The sequence below is a fragment of the Lissotriton vulgaris genome, chromosome 1_1 (genome assembly GCF_964263255.1).
Source record: "Lissotriton vulgaris chromosome 1_1, aLisVul1.2, whole genome shotgun sequence".
In the NCBI taxonomy this organism is placed as follows: Eukaryota; Metazoa; Chordata; class Amphibia; order Caudata; family Salamandridae; genus Lissotriton; species Lissotriton vulgaris.
Genome location: NC_141685.1, coordinates 1,688,049,481 through 1,688,066,912, shown reverse-complemented (window position 1 = coordinate 1,688,066,912; position 17,432 = coordinate 1,688,049,481). Strand labels below are relative to the sequence as shown.

The 17,432-nt window shown below is 46.3% G+C and overlaps 1 protein-coding gene across 1 annotated transcript in view; it reads right to left on the bottom strand.

The window, feature by feature from the left end:
* PODXL (podocalyxin like) overlaps positions 1–17,432 on the bottom strand; it is a 262,424-nt gene that overhangs the window by 95,438 nt on the left and 149,554 nt on the right. Inside the window, exon 3 of the mRNA XM_086918925.1 lies at positions 11,744–11,976. Within this exon, the coding sequence (XP_086775051.1) occupies positions 11,744–11,976 (233 nt within the window). The remainder of the gene's footprint in view (positions 1–11,743; positions 11,977–17,432) is intronic.

The following is a 17,432-nucleotide window of genomic DNA, read 5'->3' as shown; positions in this document are numbered from 1 at the left end:
TATTAGGGATATCTATGGCTTAGAGGCAGCCCTAGCAAAGGCGAGGGGAATCAGATCATTAGCTAAGCTAGAGGGGCTATGGGGACCATTGGCTCTGGATGGAATACTGTAGGTAGAGCTGCTTAAAATGTAAATGTAATATAGATGCCTTCTTTAAAACTTCTTTGTGTCCATCATGTTACTATGAGGTTTTTTTTCCGCTTATATTTTTGCATTTTCACATTCTTGACATTATCTTCTTTTATCGCTATATGACTTTTTGCCTGATGTCTAAATTATAATAAGTACCAGACTATGTTCATTGTACAAATATGCCCTTTTTGATGATGAATAATAAAAAAATAATTGAAAAGAATATTTTTAGACATGTGTGAGGTGCGTGTTTTAGAAGATATTTGGTTGTACACTGGAGATATAAAGCACCATCGATGGAAATACAAACAATAAGACATATTTCAGCATATAATTTCTTTATTTATTTATTTTGAAAGTTTTATATAGCGCGAACAAGATCTTTGCAGATATCAGAGCGCTTTACAAGGGCACGGGGGTGATAGTCAAGGTACAGGTGCATAGTTACAAAGTTGAGGTAGATAGGTACAAGGTGCATAGTTACATAGGTAGGTCAAAAAACAAACAGGAGGTAGGTCACAGGTGAGGTAGTGTCTGTACAAGGTGCATAGTCAAACAGTTGCGCCAATAATATAAAAGTACAAAAGTAAGCATATACTCGTTTAAGCCTGCTTAACGTGTTTTAGGAGATAACATAAAGGTGTGCATAGTTGAGGTAGGTGAGTGCAGGATGTATAGTCGCACAGGTGCATCAGTAGTACAAAAGTAGGGATAGTTGAGGTGGTGTAGGTACAGTGTGCAAAGTCAGACAGGTGCGTCAACAACATAACAATATACAAAGAGGGAACGTATACAATCAAAATAAGTCATAATACAAGTAAGTAATTACGGAGCGGATTCATGAGAAAATACCGAGTAATAGATCATGTGTATTTAGCCATGAGGATCGCTTTTACTTCTTTCCTAAACAGTTTGTTGGAGGAGATGAGCCTGGTTTCAGGGGGGAGTGAGTTCCAGATCCTAGGTGCCATTCCTGAAAAGGAGCGTTTATAGGTTTTTTCCTTCCGGAATCTTCGAGGTTTCAGCGGAAGATTGTTTGTGCTTCTAGTAATTCTAGAGCCACCCGAGATTGTCAGCTTTTAAGTGAGGTAGGCGGGTGAGTAATGTGTACAGCCTTGTGAGTCATGCAGGTGATTTTCAGATGTATTCTGGCTTCAAAAGGTAGCCAGTTCAGTGATTTAAAGTCAGGGGAAATTTGCGAGTGCTTTTTTGAGCCAGTGATGAGTCTCGCTGCAGCGTTAAGGGACGCTCTTAGGGGAGCCGTTGTAGTTAGGGGGAGCCCGCAGAGGGCGGTGCTTCCGTACTCTATGTGCGGGATGACTATAGATTGTACTGCAGTTTGGAAGTCTTTGGCTGGGAGGAAGGGTTTAAGTTTTCTCAAGGTGTTGATTTGAAAGTTCGCTCCTTTGGTTGCCTTGCTGATGTGCTGCTGCATGTTGAGATTGGCGTCAAGTGTTATGCCTAAAGATTTTGCTGAGTCTACGACGGTAGGTTGTACATTTTGAGCCGTTAAGTGCTTAAGCCATGGTTGAGCCGTTGAGATTTTTGCGGGAGGTGAGATCAGGAGGAACTCAGTTTTCAGGGCATTGAGTTTGAGGTGATTCTCGGCAAGCCAGGATTGGGTGTTTCTGATCGTGGTGTTCAGAACCATGATGTCCTTGGGGGATTGTATTTTGAGATAAAGTTGGGTGTCGTCGGCATACATGTGAAAGTGAACATTGGATGTCTGTAGTAAAGTAGTGAGAGGTTCCATAACTAGGTTGAACAGTGTTGGGGAGAGGGAGGATCCTTGAGGGACGCCTAGCGATACAGGTACCGGAGAGGACATTGCGTTGTTGCTTTTGAATCTTTGTGACCGGTTGTGTAGAAAGGAGGTGAACCACTTGAGAACAGTCCCTGATATGCCCATTCTTGTGTTTAACAGTTCGAGTAAGTTCTCATGTTTAACTGTGTCGAATGCTGAGGAGAGATCCAGAAGGATGAGGAGGCAGGTATCGTTTTGGTCTAGTATTTGGAGGGCGTCGTCCACTATGTGAGTCATGGCAGTTTCGGTACTGTGCCCTGCACGGAAGCCTGATTGATGAGCGTTGAGGAGATCAAACTTGTCTATGTGTTTAGTCAGTTGTAGCTGTACGCATTTTTCCAACAGTTTAGCGAGGGTGGGAATATTTGTAATTGGGCGGTAATTGTTTAGATCAGTGGGGTCTGCTGTTGGTTTTTTTAGTAGAGGTGTGACTTGTCCGACTTTGAGGGCGTCAGGGATGGATCCTTGTTGAAGAGGGCTATTGATAATTTTAGTCCAAAGTGGGAAGAGCAAAGGGGTAAAGTCTTTTACAGCGTTTGCAGGAAGGGGGTCAGTGAGGTGATTGGATGGTTTCAGGGTGCTGAGCAATCTGCCAATTTCTTCTTCGGAGTAGGTGCCAAAGGATGACCATGTGGCATTGTTCTTTGGTTCAGGCATAGCTGTGTGTTGGGTGTTGGAGTATAGGATTGCGCCATTGAGGAGATCGCTTCTTATGTTGTCAGTTTTTTGGATAAAGAAAGCAAAGAAGTCTTCACAGGAAGGTGTAACGCCCATGGTGCTGAGTGTCTGGGGTTGTTCTTTGGATTGTGTTCTGATTAACTCAAACAATTTCCTTGGGCGTTTTTTTGCTTGGGCGAGCTGGAGGCTGAAGAAATCTCTTTTTGAGCGTTTTATTTTCCTGAAGTAGGCGTTTCTCTGTTTCTTCAGGTTTTTTAGGTGCAGTGCAGAGGGGGCTGACCTCCAAGTGCGCTCTGCCATTCGCATGGCCCGTCTATCCTCATTGAGGCTCCCGTCATACCAAGGGTTGGAGATCTTGGACGAGACTCTTTTCAGTTGCATGGGTGCAGCCTCATTGATTATTGTGGACATAGCAAGTAAGTGGATACTCCGTTTTCCTTTTGGCCACAAAGGAAAATAGAAGCTGTATGTAGATCAGGGACCTGCATGCAGGGAGTTGTCTAGATTTCAATCCAGTAATTCACATTTCTCGTTGTATGGCTCTGTCTTATCACAGTGTTTGCTGGTGAGATGCCAGTGAGATGGCTCCTGCCACCAAAGCAGGACAACTTGCTGCTGTTGTTGCTATTGCTGTTAAATCTTGAGATGGACCTGCCCACCGTTTGCATTTCAAAGCAGAACTTTACAAGAATTGTCTAAAAATCCTGAAGTTTTGAATGAAACATTTCAATACTAATGAGGTTTGCCAGCCTGTCTTATGCGTCCCTGGGGTGTTCATGATCACCCTCCAAAAGATAACTTACAAATTATTCCAAACTAATGGATTTTAGCACAATTACTCCAAACCATGACTAAAGCACAATTCGTAATGCATGAAGTTAGGAAAAATCTAGTTACACAATTTCACACAGTATATCATTTTTCAAAATGTATGCAGCAGATTTTTCAACACCAGAATATCCTTGTGTCATGACTGAGTTTCTCTAATTGACGAACAGGGTGGAAAATCAAACCTCAAACTCACAGGCAAAGGCACCAGAAATAGACACATCAAATAGGTTCATACACAAAATGCAAATCTTCAAATACATGCTTCTCACAAGATCAGACTGGCCGCACTAATTATACATACTCAGATCTCTGACAAGAGCAGTGAGGACATCTGAAGCAGACCATTCAACAAAAGACATTGAAATACCTCCACACATGCCATGAAATAACAATTATAGTAATGTGTTCACTGGCATGAGGCAACCAAACCATTCTCAAACCTAGCAGGAACTGTCCCTCAAATTCCATAACATACTTAATGCATGCATTCCTTTTCTCCAAAACATTGGTTGGCCAGTTTCTGAAAACTGACATTTCACAATAAAATATCACTTATATTTTCTCAATCTATTGACTCGCACCCGCAACATGGATATTTCCAACCATTAACCAAACTACTGAGATAATCATCACTGTAACCAGCTCCTCGCACTCGGTAGCTACACTATCCATCACGAGAGGTTTACAATACATGTCTTTTCATTTTTGCACAGTATTAAGGCGCAAATTCATAGGACCTTGATGGCAACACATGTGTCATGTATTTAAAAGCATGACAATAGATAGCTAACAGCCGGTTTAAATACAGACATCACATGTTTGATACTTTGACATTTTTTGATATTTTGTAAATAACTTTACGAATGCACAAGGAGTGGCTCCTCATTTAGTTAATCATTTTGGTCTCATTTAGATTTCCCCTGACGAAGTGCACAGTAGTGCACAAAATGCATTGGGAAGACCATTTCAAATCAGTTTGAAACATGTTGATTTCAAAAACGACGTTGGATGAAAAACAACACAAACAAATTAATTTCTGAATCAAATAAAAGATCATTTTCAATGAAAACGTTACTGTCCAATGATTGAGGATACAATGTATTGATTGATTACATCGCTCGCAGCGATCCCCATCGTTGTGCCCAGAGGGTCGACCCCTATGATTAGAGGAGTGACGCTTGCACAGTTCAAATTATTAACACTCCAGAAGTCAGAGATGATACTTCCGAGGCACAGGACAAATATTCAAAAGAATAGTCCAAGTCTGTGATGTCAAATCAGTAATATGGAATATGCTACTTACCAGTATGCATCTGTTCTTGGCATAGAGGGCTGCAGAGTGGTACATTATGAATAGATCGCCATCTGGTGTTGGGCTCGGATGATTGCACTTTGTTTTTCTCTTGGAGAGTCTTTTGTATGTTGGTGACTCCTCCCTTAGTTGGTAGTGCGCATGGGCATCGGCTCCATCCTTAGATTGTTTTGCCATAGTAGGGTTAGATGGAGTAGTATATTAGAATACAGATAAGAGTGCCCATGTAAGTGTATCTAAATAAGATAATGTTGGAACAGACACAGGTTTCCGGGGAGGCTGGGAGGGCATGTACCACTCTGCAGCCCTCTATGCCAAGAACAGATGCATACTGGTAAGTAGCATATTCCGTTCGAGGCATATGGGCTGCAGATGGTACATTATGAATAGACTATACAGCAGTTCTCTCCCTAGCGGTGGTCGCCCGTGTCTGTTGCAACTGTCTGAAACAATGTTTTTAATACTGCTTGTCCCACTCTAGCTTGTTGTGTTGCGTGCACATCAACACAATAGTGTTTTGTGAAAGTGTGCGGTGTAACCCAGGTAGCCGCTTTGCATATGTCATCTAGTGGAATGTTTCCCAGAAATGCCATAGATGCTCCTAGTTTACGTGTAGAGTGAGCTCTATGAGGAACAGTTAATGTTCTCTTTGCCTTTAAGTAGCATATTTGAATGCATTTTACAATCCATCTGGCAATGCCCGCTTTGGAGATGGGATTGCCTTTATGTGTGGGAGAAAACGCAACAAATAGCTGTTTTGTCTTTCTGAAAGTTTGTGTTCTCTCTATATAGTACAATATGGCCCTCCTAACATCCAGTGTATGTAGGGCTCTTTCCGCTACTGTTTGTGGTTTTGGAAAGAAAACCGGTAATTCCACTGACTGATTGATGTGGAATGCTGAGATAACCTTTGGTAAGAATTTTGGGTTTGTTCTAAGAACCACTTTATTTTGGTGTAGCTGCATAAATGGTTCTTGAATCGTAAAAGCCTGCAGTTCACTTACTCTTCTAAGTGACGTGATAGCTATGAGGAAGGCCATCTTCCATGTGAGGAATTGTATTTCACACCTATGCATAGGTTCAAAGGGTGGCCCCATTAGTCTGGTAAGCACTATGTTGAGATTCCAGACTGGGGAAGGTGGTCTTCTTGGTGGAATGACTCTTTTGAGTCCTTCCATGAAAGCTTTAATTGCTGGTACTTTAAACAGTGACAGGTGTTGCCTTTTTTGTAGGTACGCCGCTATGGCTGCTAGATGAACCCTAATAGAGGTATATGCTAGATTACATTGCTGTAAGTGTAATAAATAGCAAATGATTTGTTTAGTGGATGCGTCCAGAGGGTTGATGTGCTTACTGTTACAGTGTATAGCAAACCTCTTCCATTTTGCTGCATAGCATGCTCTGGTGGTAGGACGTCTTGCCTGCTTAATGATTTCCATGCATTCTGGTGGTAAATCTAAATACCCAAACTCTATGACCTCAGGAGCCAGATCGCTAGGTTCAGTTGTTTGGGATCTGGGTGCATTATTTCTCCATGGTTCTGTGTAAGATGCATGGGTAATAACCTTAGCTTTTGATGTGGTACTTGTGAGAGTTGTAGCAGCGTGGTGAACCACGGCTGTCTTGCCCACGTGGGTGCCACTAGTATCATTGTCATTGAGTGTTGCTGCAGTTTCCTCACCAGTAATGGAATTAGTGGTAGAGGAGGGAACGCGTAAGCAAATTTGTTGGACCAATTTATCCACAGTGCATTGCCCTGGGACCTTTGGTGTGGGTACCTGGATGCGAATTGTTTGCATTCTGCGTTCTGATGATTTGCAAACAGATCTATCTCTGGTTGCCCCCATTTTTGGAAGAATGGCTGTAGTATTTGGTCGTGCAGTTCCCATTCGTGAACTTGTTCTGACTGTCTGCTTAGGATGTCTGCTATTTGATTTTGAATTCCTGGTAGGTGTTCCGCTAACAGGTAGATTTTTTGAGGAATGGCCCATCTCCATATGTCCTGTGCTAGTTTGGACAGTTGGAGAGAGTGTGTCCCCCCCTGTTTTTGAATATAATACATTGCAGTCATGTTGTCTGTTCTGATCAGGACTGCCTTGTTTGTTATTTGCATTTGGAAAGCTTTTAGTGCTAGAAATATTGCTAATAGTTCCAGGTAGTTGATGTGCAGTTTCTTTTGCTGCGCACTCCACTTCCCCTGTACTGTGTATTTGTCCATATGCGCTCCCCATCCGGAGAGCGATGCGTCCGCTGTTATTATTACTTGTGGAATTGGCTCTAGAAACGACCGTCCTTTGGAAATGTTTTCTGTGTTCCACCACTTCAGAGAGCGATACGTCCGGTCGTTTACCAACACCAGATCTGTAATCTGACCTTGAGCCTGATTCCACTGTGTCGCTAGACACTCTTGTAGTGGGCGCATTTGTAGTCTGGCATGTGGTATTAGCAGTATGCAAGAGGACATCATGCCTAATAGTTGCATAAACACTCGTGCTGGTAGTGAGTGTTGTGGTTGAAATCTTTGTATTAACCCGACCATTGTCTGTACTCTGATTGGGTTGGGGTATGCTATTGCCTTTTCTGTGTCTACTGTAGCCCCCAGGTATTGCTGGATCTGGTTTGGTTGCAGGTGTGATTTTTTGTAGTTCACCGTAAACCCTAGGTGGTGCAGCAGTTGAATTGTCTTCTGTGTGTTGTGAAGACATTCCTCCTTTGATTTGGCCTTTATTAGCCAATCGTCCAAGTATGGGAAGACATGTATTTGTTGTCTTCTTAGGTGTGCTGCCACCACAGCTAGGCATTTTGTGAAAACTCTCGGTGCTGTTGTGACACCGAACGGAAGGACCTTGAACTGGTAGTGTTGTCCTTCTAACACAAACCTTAGGTATTTTCTGTGGGCTTTGTGAATTGGGATATGAAAGTAAGCGTCTTTTAGATCCAGTGTAGAAAGAAAGTCCCCTTTCTTCAGTAAAGGGAGTACTTGTTGGAGCGTGGCCATGTGGAAGTGTTCCGAATTTATGTAAGCATTGAGAGGTCTGAGGTCTAATATTGGTCGTAGGGACCCGTCCTTTTTGGGGATCAGGAAGTATAGAGAGTATACTCCTGTTCCTTGTTGATCCTTTGGGACCTTCTCTATTGCATGCTTTTGTAGAAGTGCTAGCACTTCTTCTCTTAACAATGTCAGATGATCCTGACTCATTGGACGCTGTTTGGGGGGGATGTTTGGTGGGGTAGCTGTGAGTTCTAGGCAATAACCATGTTGGATAATTTGTCTCACCCACTTGTCTGACGTGATGTTTTCCCAGACAGGTAGGAACTGTGATAGACGTCCCCCGACCGGTGTTATGTGGTCTGGGGGGAGATCTATGAAGTCACTGTTTTGGTGTTGAGGCGTTGCTGTTGTTATTATTTCCGCGGCCTCTACCCTTATTGTTGTTACCTCTGTAATTACCTCTTGAATTACCTCTGGGTGATGTTGGTGTGAAAGATGTGGATTGCTGATTTGTTCCTGTGTTTTTTGAGCCCCCTCTATAGGTGGATCTACGAAAGGAACCTCTGTGCGTTGGCTGTTGCAATGCTCCCATTGACTTAGCCGTTTCCGTATCTTTCTTCATCTTTTCTAATGTCTCGTCTGTACTTGAACCAAACAATGTCTTCTGATCAAATGGTCTGTTCAGTAGGGCTGTTTGAACTTCTTGTTTGAATCCTGAGATTCTAAGCCACGCGTGCCTTCTTAGCATGACACTAGTGTTAATAGACCTTGCTGCAGTGTCTGCTGCGTCTAATGCACACTTAATGGAAGTATTGGTTATTATTTTTCCTTCCTGTATTAATTGGTCTGCCTTCTTCTGATGTTCTTTTGGAAGATGTGTGAGAAGTTTTTCTAACTCATCATAATGTGCCCTGTCGTAACGTGCGAGTAGTGCTTGTGTATTAGCTATACGCCAGCTATTCGCTGCCTGTGATGCTACTCTTTTGCCTGATGCATCTATTAACTTCGACTCTTTATCTGGTGGCGGAGCCTCTCCTGTAGATAATGAGTTTGCTCTTTTACGAGCGTTTGAGACCACCAGCGAGTCTAGAGGTACATGCCCTCTAATAAATATTGGGTCCTTTGGAGCCGCTTTGTATTTCTTATCGATTCTTGGGTTTAACACCCTGGCTCTCACTGGGTTTTCGAATATTTCTTCTGTGTGAGTGAAAAGACCCTTTAGCATAGGAAGAGTACCTGATGTTCTCTGTGCACTAGGTAGAGTCTCTAACAAGAAATCCTCTATCTGAGGTTCTGTGTGCATATCTAGTTTGTGATATTTTGCTGCCCTATTAATGAGCTGCACAAAACCTGTGTTATCATCAGGTGGTGAAGGCTTTGAGGGGTATAGCTCTGGGTCGTTGTCCTCATCTGACCCTACATCGTAATTTTCCCATGGATCTTCCTCATCTTGGATAGATTCGTCATCCCCTTGAGGTTCTCCCTCCCCTATATCACTGTCTACATCTGATTGAGGTGTAGCTGGTCTTGGTGTGGAGGGTGTAGGAATATGTGGCCTATTGTGAGGAATAGGAGAAGAGGGTGTGTCTCTAGGACGAGGAGAAGCAGGAGGAGTTATGTTCGTCCCCATTGTTCTCTTTTTTGAAGGAAGAGGTTTATCTTCTGACTGTTCACTCTTTCTCTTCTTCGTGACCACTTTCCCAGTCTGTGGGTCAATAAACAAGATCTTTTGTTTGGGATCTGTTTGTTGCTCTTGAATCGGTACCGAGGGTCCTGGTTCCGAGAGCTGTTTTTGTTTTCGATCTTCAGATCTTTCTGTTTTCGACACCGAATGTCTGCTCGATTCCGACTTTTTGGGTATCGAGTGTCTTTTGGGCGATACATCATATTTCTTTTTCGACATGGAATGTTTTGATACCGAGCTCTCCTTTGTATGCAGCCTCGGTGTCGAAGTCGATGACGCCCTTTTCTCGGATCCGACGTGGTGGGATTCCGAGTGTTTCGGTTTCAGTTTCGGTTTCGTTGCCGGGCCCGAAGGCGGGGCGTCGGAAACTTTTTTCAGCGGTTTGACCGGGCCCGAGGGCGGGGTCGTTACCGCACGGGGTCGGTTTTTCGGTAAGGGGACGTCGTCACTCACGGTTTGTTGCTCGAAGAGTTCTTCAACCTCTGACTGGTCCCCTTCCGACCCCGACTGGTCCTCTTCTTCCTCGATTTGTTCGTCTCCGAACAGCTCCGGGATTGCCTCCGCCTGCATTCTGGAAGCCTCGTGTCTTCGGGCTCGACGATTTCTAATCGTTAGCTTGGAGGAGAATGCTGCGCAGGCTTCGCAGTCCCTGGATTCGTGTTCAGGCGATAGACAGAGGTTGCACACCCCGTGTAGGTCCTTGTGTGGGAACTTAGCACCACACGATGGACATTTTTTGAATGGAGTCCTTTCCATGGACTCCGGGCTTGACTGCGTCGAGAAAGGTCTCCTGTTCTTCGACGTAGATCCAAGTTTTTCTCTTCTATTTTGAATTTGTAACGCGTCGGAATGGAAAAGAACGCGTTCGCTAACAATACCGTCGAATTGGAAAGGGAATACGCGCCGAAAAATCACTTTCTTCTGAAGTTGATCTGGAGCGTCTCGATCTTCATCCGAACCCGATGGCGGAAAAAAACAATCTAAGGATGGAGCCGATGCCCATGCGCACTACCAACTAAGGGAGGAGTCACCAACATACAAAAGACTCTCCAAGAGAAAAACAAAGTGCAATCATCCGAGCCCAACACCAGATGGCGATCTATTCATAATGTACCATCTGCAGCCCATATGCCTCGAACACGTGTTTCTGACATTCATTGACTATTGGGAAGAATCGACATTTGATTATAAATTGATGTGAATATTGAGTCTTCAGTGAAATGGAATAAACCCCTTATAGAAAGAAAATTCAGAACAACTGAATGACAGGGAATCTGTTCACAGGACGACGTCCCACTCTGGAACGCACTATCAGAGCAGGGAAGAAAAATACATATCCAGCTCTTCAAGTACATAAATACGCACCTACAAAATGCCATTCCAGAAAGCTATCCAGTGCCACCTCCATTCACAATACTGCTCAGCAAAGCCATACTCCCTTGTGTGGACCAGGATACAGCTACTTGCAGAAAAACCTTCAAGATACACCTGCTCCTAGTAGTGGGGAGTTGCCTTCTCTTATCTTACTTCCAGATTCCTGCCAGGTGACTAAATATGTAGTTTGTCTGACAGCAAATCTTTCTCTCTACTTTTGAAACTGGAAGTTTATAGTGACTTATGAAGACTACCTCCCCATACCAGATATGCTTCATTTCACTGTGTAGCCATAACAAAAGTGTGCCACAGGCACAGTCCATCAGACGGAGACGAGCGCCCTCTGCTCTCTGACAGCAGATAAGAAAAGCCGAACGGCCAAGATCACTTGCGTGCACAAGACCATGAATCCAGTGCCCACTCCCCGCAGTGCCTATTGCTACAACACCAGGCCCACTCACAACTACTGTAGTTCTATTGGAAGGCATCTGGGATTCTGGCACTTTTAGTGCTGAGAGGAATTGTCCATTATCAGGCCCCATCTTAGTTTGGGTTAACCAGGACTTTCATCATGCTTATTCAGGCGTGGCAACCAGATTAGCAAAATCAGTTCACTCTGATGTAGAGCAGTTTATACCATTTTGAGACCGATTTGATACTCTTTGCCATCTATTTACGGTAGTGCCCTCCAATACCCAAACACTGCCAAGAATCCATGCATGCTATGTTATGTTATGTTATGTTATGATGGTGATTTATATAGCGCACGGCTACTCGGGCAGAGTGTCCCGGCGCTGCATGCATGCGTACTTCTCAAATATACATTTGAGAAGTAGTCCCTCGCTGAGAATGTCTGAGTCTGGCAGGACCTTTCACACTAGACCAGGTGCAAGTGCATTAGTTGACCTGAGAGCATTGGGCTGTGCTGTGGTTTACCTGAGTTGTAGTTGGAGAGAAGATGACATGAGGGACCTCCCCAGGGATGGTGGCTGCTGTTGATGATTTATCTGCTGTGCTGCTTTCAACAGGAGATGATTGTGTGGTTGTAGTGGAGCCTGATGGCTTCTCCGGCAACCCGGGCCCTTTGTCGGTTGTGGTCCCATCAGATGTCGTTTCGGCCACTGCACCTTTGGACGTTGGATTTATAGTTTCCTGGGACACGGCAGAGCCTTTAAAAGTTATAAGAGATGCAAGATGTATGAAAACATGTATTTCACAGGAGAATTCTTGGACATGCAATACAATACACAGTGTAAATTCAAAAATGTTCAATCTGTGAATGAGATACTGTGTGCTGTGCCTCTCTGTGCCCAGGTGGAGGTAGACTGGGAGCTACTATAGGAATCGGGCCTCAGACAAGAGAGTTCCCACAACACAAGAATCTCCATTGGGTTGGAGCTAGGAAGAGTCCTGCAGGTAAAAACATATTCACCATTGCCTTCAGGTTGGCCTCCTGGTCCAAGACACTGGATCTGATTCGCGAAGGATACCAGGAAAATACACGTGGAATTCTATGAATCTGCCTGAACCTACTTGTACCCTTTTTCTAATTAATGAAACGGGTGTTATATTAATGTATAATGTATAAACCGTTTTGTAACGCGCTCTGTTACTGGTGAGTATCCTGGCGCGGGGAAAGAGACAAATCGGCAGAGAACAAGACATCGGGGGATCCTCCTAGACTGCACTCTTGAATAGGTGAGTTTTCAGGTGTTTTTTGAAAGCAGCCACTGTCGGCGTGGAGCGTAGATGGAGAGGGAGGGCGTTCCAGGCCCGAGCCACCACAACAGACAGCGACTGGCCGCCCAGTCTGACACGTTTAAAACGGGGAAGGGACAGTTTAAACAGAGAGGCGGATCTCAGGGTACGTGCCGGGATGTACCTTGTGAATCTCTTTCTCAAGTACGAGGGGCCCTGGTCATGAATTGCACGAAACGCCAACACCAAAGATTTAAACAGAATGCGTTGCGCTACGGGAAGCCATTAACACAGAGAAGCAATGCATCGGGAGTAATCCAGGTGCATTTTCTTTGGCTGCCTAGCCACTGTTAAGTGGTACATAGCATACACTCCTGGAGAGTGGAAAGGACAGAACGATGTGCAGAAGCAAATAAACAAGCATTTACAATGCAATGGTTTCGCCTTTTAAAAAGTTTGAGCTATTGGCATTGTAAATAACAAAATTTGTATTTATGTGTTGGTTTCGAAAACAGATAAATAAATGGCATTGTCATTTACAATGCCAATAGTTTAATCTCTGGCAAATGCCACACAAAAACACACAGACCCCCACACACACACACACACACACAGACCCACACACACAAACAGACCCACACACACAAACAGAGCCCCCCCCACACACACACACAGAGAGCCACACACACACAGAGCCACACACACACAGAGCCACACACACACAGACCCACACACACACAGACCCACACACACACAGACCCACACCCACAGAGAGAGCCACATACAGAGCCACACAGAACCAAGAGCCTCACACACACCCAGAGCCACACACACACACCCAAAGCCACACACACACACACACACACACACACCCAGAGCCACACCCACCCACCCAGAGCCACACACACCCACCCAGAGCCACACACACCCACCCAGAGCCACACACACCCACCCACCCAGAGCCACACACACCCACCCAGAGCCACACTCACCCACCCAGAGCCACACACACCCACCCAGAGCCACACCCACCCACCCACCCAAAGCCACACACACACTCAGGAGAGCGAGCACAGCGAGGGGGCAGGGAAGCAAGCACAGCGAGGGGCAGGGAAGCAAGCACAGCGGGGGGCAGGGAAGCAAGCACAGCAAGGGGGCAGGGAAGCAGGCTTCGAGGTATTAGAGAATCTGAGGCCCATCTCACTCCTGCCTTTTCTGTCCAAAGTGGCGGAAAAGGTGGTTAATACCCAAATTATGAAGCATGTGGAAGAGACGGGACTGCTCCACGTGACGCAGTTTGGCTTTAGGCCACGCCATTCTACCAAGTTCGCCCTCCTTATGGCTACGGAACATCTGAGAGAGGGTGTGGATGCAGGCCAAACTATGGCTTTGATCCTGTTGGACCTCAGCGCGGCGTTCAACACTGTAGCTCACAACATCTTGCTACAGTGTCTGAACAGAGGTGGCATCTCTGGTACCGCGCTGAGATGGATCCAGGACTTCCTCAAGGGGAGAAGCTTTCGAGTTAGGCAAGGAGACTGCTATTCAAAGGGGGTTCCCCTGGGCCAAGGCGTGCCGCAGGGCTCGTCATTGAGCCCGACCCTTTTTAATATGTATGTCGCGCCTGTTGCCTCGATTGTGGAGAGTCATGGTCTCCAATTGGTTTCGTATGCCGACGATACGCAGCTGGTGATCTCCCTATCGCACGCGCCCTGTCTTGCTGCCGATGGCTTCCGGTCGTGCATGAAAGATCTTGCCGAGTGGATGGCTATCAACTGTTTGAAGCTTAATGGCAGCAAGACAGAGGTGCTGGTGGTGGGGAGAGCCCAGTCTGCTTGGTCGTCGGCATGGTGGCCACCCTGTCTTGGACCAACCCCAACCCCCTGCCAAGAGGCACGCAATCTGGGGGTGTGGTTTGATGCGGGTCTTACTTTTGGCCCCCAGATCAACCGGGTGGTGGGAGTTTGTTTTGGGATTCTGAAGAAACTGAGAAAGGTCCTTGACTTACTCCCGATCGGTGCCCGTCAAACCCTGGTTCATGCTTTGGTGACAGCTAGGTCGGATTACGGGAACCTGCTGTACCTGGGGGCTCCAGAAAAAAGCATGGCACGCCTGCAAGTGCTGCAGAATGCGGCAGCACGTTTGATTCTCAGGCTGCCCAAAAGGGCGCCTTCTAAGGCGGCCCTCCTGAAGCTACACTGGCTCCCTGTGAGGAGAAGAGTGGAATACAAAGCCCTCTGCACCTGTCATCGAATCTTGAATGGCAGGGCACCCGACTCTCTGAATAAACTGATCGAAGTGTATCAACCAACACGAGCGCTTAGATCCGCAGGGGGCGGTCTACTGAGGATCCCTAGAGTTAAGAAAGCCCGCATGGGAGGTAGGTCCTTTAGATGCTTAGCGGCAAATAATTGGAATAAACTACCAGCGGACCTGCGCCTGGAACCGGAGGAAGCTAGGTTCCGAGCGAAACTTAAAACATTCCTTTACACCAAATAATTGTCCGCTCAGTTTTTGTGCTCCCTGCACGCTGCCTCTCCCACTTTTAGCGCGTGGACACGCCGGTGTGCGTAACGCAGCGCTTTACAAATGTCCCAAAAAAAAAAAAAAAAAAAAAAAAAGCAAGCACAGCCAGGTGGCAGAAAAGAGATTTAATAAACAGCCTCCAACGTTTCCAGGTATCAATTAATAGAAGTTATTCACTGAACGGGTCCTGAAGGGAACTGGAATCTGACATATCATCAGTTTTCAGGGACTATTTTGAAATTGTTTCATTACTGATAGGGGAGGGTTTATTGTGTTGCAATGTGTAATACCTTCTTAAACATATGCGTCTTAAACCATCCTTGTGTAGAGTTGTGCCATTTTTACTCTTTTTTTCGGAGCAAATTACTCTTGTTATTCACCGAAATGAAGGGAGTGGGAGTTGGGCTTTCAATGCATAGGTTCAATGCCCGCGCAGCTTAGAGTTTAAGTGGCCCAGGCCTAAGTTCACTGACTGGCCCAGGCCTAGCTCCACTGAGCGGCCTAGGCCAAATTTCACTGAGCGGTCCAGGCCTAATTTCACTTAGCGGCCCTGGTCTAGCTTCACCGAGCGGCCCAGGTCTAGCTTCACCGAGCGGCCCAGGACTAGCTTCACTGAGCGGCCCAGGCCTAGCTTCACTGAGCGGCCCAGGCCTAGCTTCACTGAGCGGCCCAGGCCTAGCTTCACTGAGCGGCCAAGGCGTAGGTTCACTGAGCAGCCCAGGCCTAGTTTCACTGAGCAGCCCAGGCCTAGCTTCACTGAGCGGCCCAGGCCTAGCTTCACTGAGCGGCCCAGGCCTAGTTTCACTGAGCAGCCCACGCGTATTTTCACTGAGACCAGACCAGACCCTACTTCTGCTTTGGCATAAAAAAACAAAATAAATTGTTAACATGGAGCGATATGGGCAAAGCAGTGTGTGTTTTTATGTAATATAAATTTTGTAACCAAATGCATAGGTTCAATGCCCGCGCAGCTTAGAGTTTAAGTGGCCCAGGCCTAAGTTCACTGACTGGCCCAGGCCTAGCTCCACTGAGCGGCCTAGGCCAAATTTCACTGAGCGGTCCAGGCCTAATTTCACTTAGCGGCCCTGGTCTAGCTTCACAGAGCGGCCCAGGTCTAGCTTCACTGAGCGGCCCAGGCCTAGCTTCACTGAGAGGCCCAGGCCTAGCTTCACAGAGCGGCCCAAGGCCTAGCTTCACTGAGCGGCCCAGGCCTAGCTTCACTGAGTGGCCCAGGCCTAGCTTCACTGAGCGGCCCAGGCGTAGGTTCACTGAGCAGCCCAGGCCTAGTTTCACTGAGCAGCCCAGGCCTAGCTTCATTGAGCGGCCCAGGCCTAGTTTCACTTAGCAGCCCACGCGTATTTTCACTGAGACCAGACCAGACCCTACTTCTCCTTTGGCATAAAAAACAAAATAAATTGTTAACATGGAGCGATATGGGCAAAGCAGTGTGTGCTTTTATGTAATATAAATTTTGTAACCAAATGCATAGGTTCAATGCCCGCGCAGCTTAGAGTTTAAGTGGCCCAGGCCTAAGTTCACTGACTGGCCCAGGCCTAGCTCCACTGAGCGGCCTAGGCCAAATTTCACTGAGCGGTCCAGGCCTAATTTCACTTAGCGGCCCTGGTCTAGCTTCACCGAGCGGCCCAGGTCTAGCTTCACTGAGCGGCCCAGGCCTAGCTTCACTGAGCGGCCCAGGCCTAGCTTCACTGAGCGGCCCAGGCCTAGCTTCACTGAGTGGCCCAGGCCTAGCTTCACTGAGCGGCCCAGGCGTAGGTTCACTGAGCAGCCCAGGCCTAGTTTCACTGAGCAGCCCAGGCCTAGCTTCACTGAGCGGCCCAGGCCTAGTTTCACTTAGCAGCCCACGCGTATTTTCACTGAGACCAGCCCAGACCCTACTTCTGCTTTGGCATAAAAAACAAAATAAATTGTTAACATGGAGCGATATGGGCAAAGCAGTGTGTGTTTTTATGTAATATAAATTTTGTAATCAAGTGCCTGGACTTAGCTTTTTTAGGACTCATCTTCCTTTGCTTTCCCTTTGAAAAGCTGCTGTGCATGTTATAGCAACTGATTCTGCTCACACTGACCAGCAGCTGCATATGTGTCAACACATATTATCGCAGCACCTTGATCTTCTAGAAAATCCTCTTCCTCTTCTGAAGTGGGCCACTGAGGAAGCGGAAGTGACAGGCAACAAATCCCTTGGGCCTACTTGTTCACGCGACACATTGCACATCAAAGCTTCAGTGCTGAAGACGGTGCAGAGCAGGTAAACTCAAAGTGTGCGTCCTCTTCAATGCAGAAAGCTATTTCCGCAAATTCAAGGTCCAACGGAACAGGCAAGCAACATACAACCAGACTGGCCATTTCAGTTACTAGCGTCAGAACTTTGAGTCGCCTG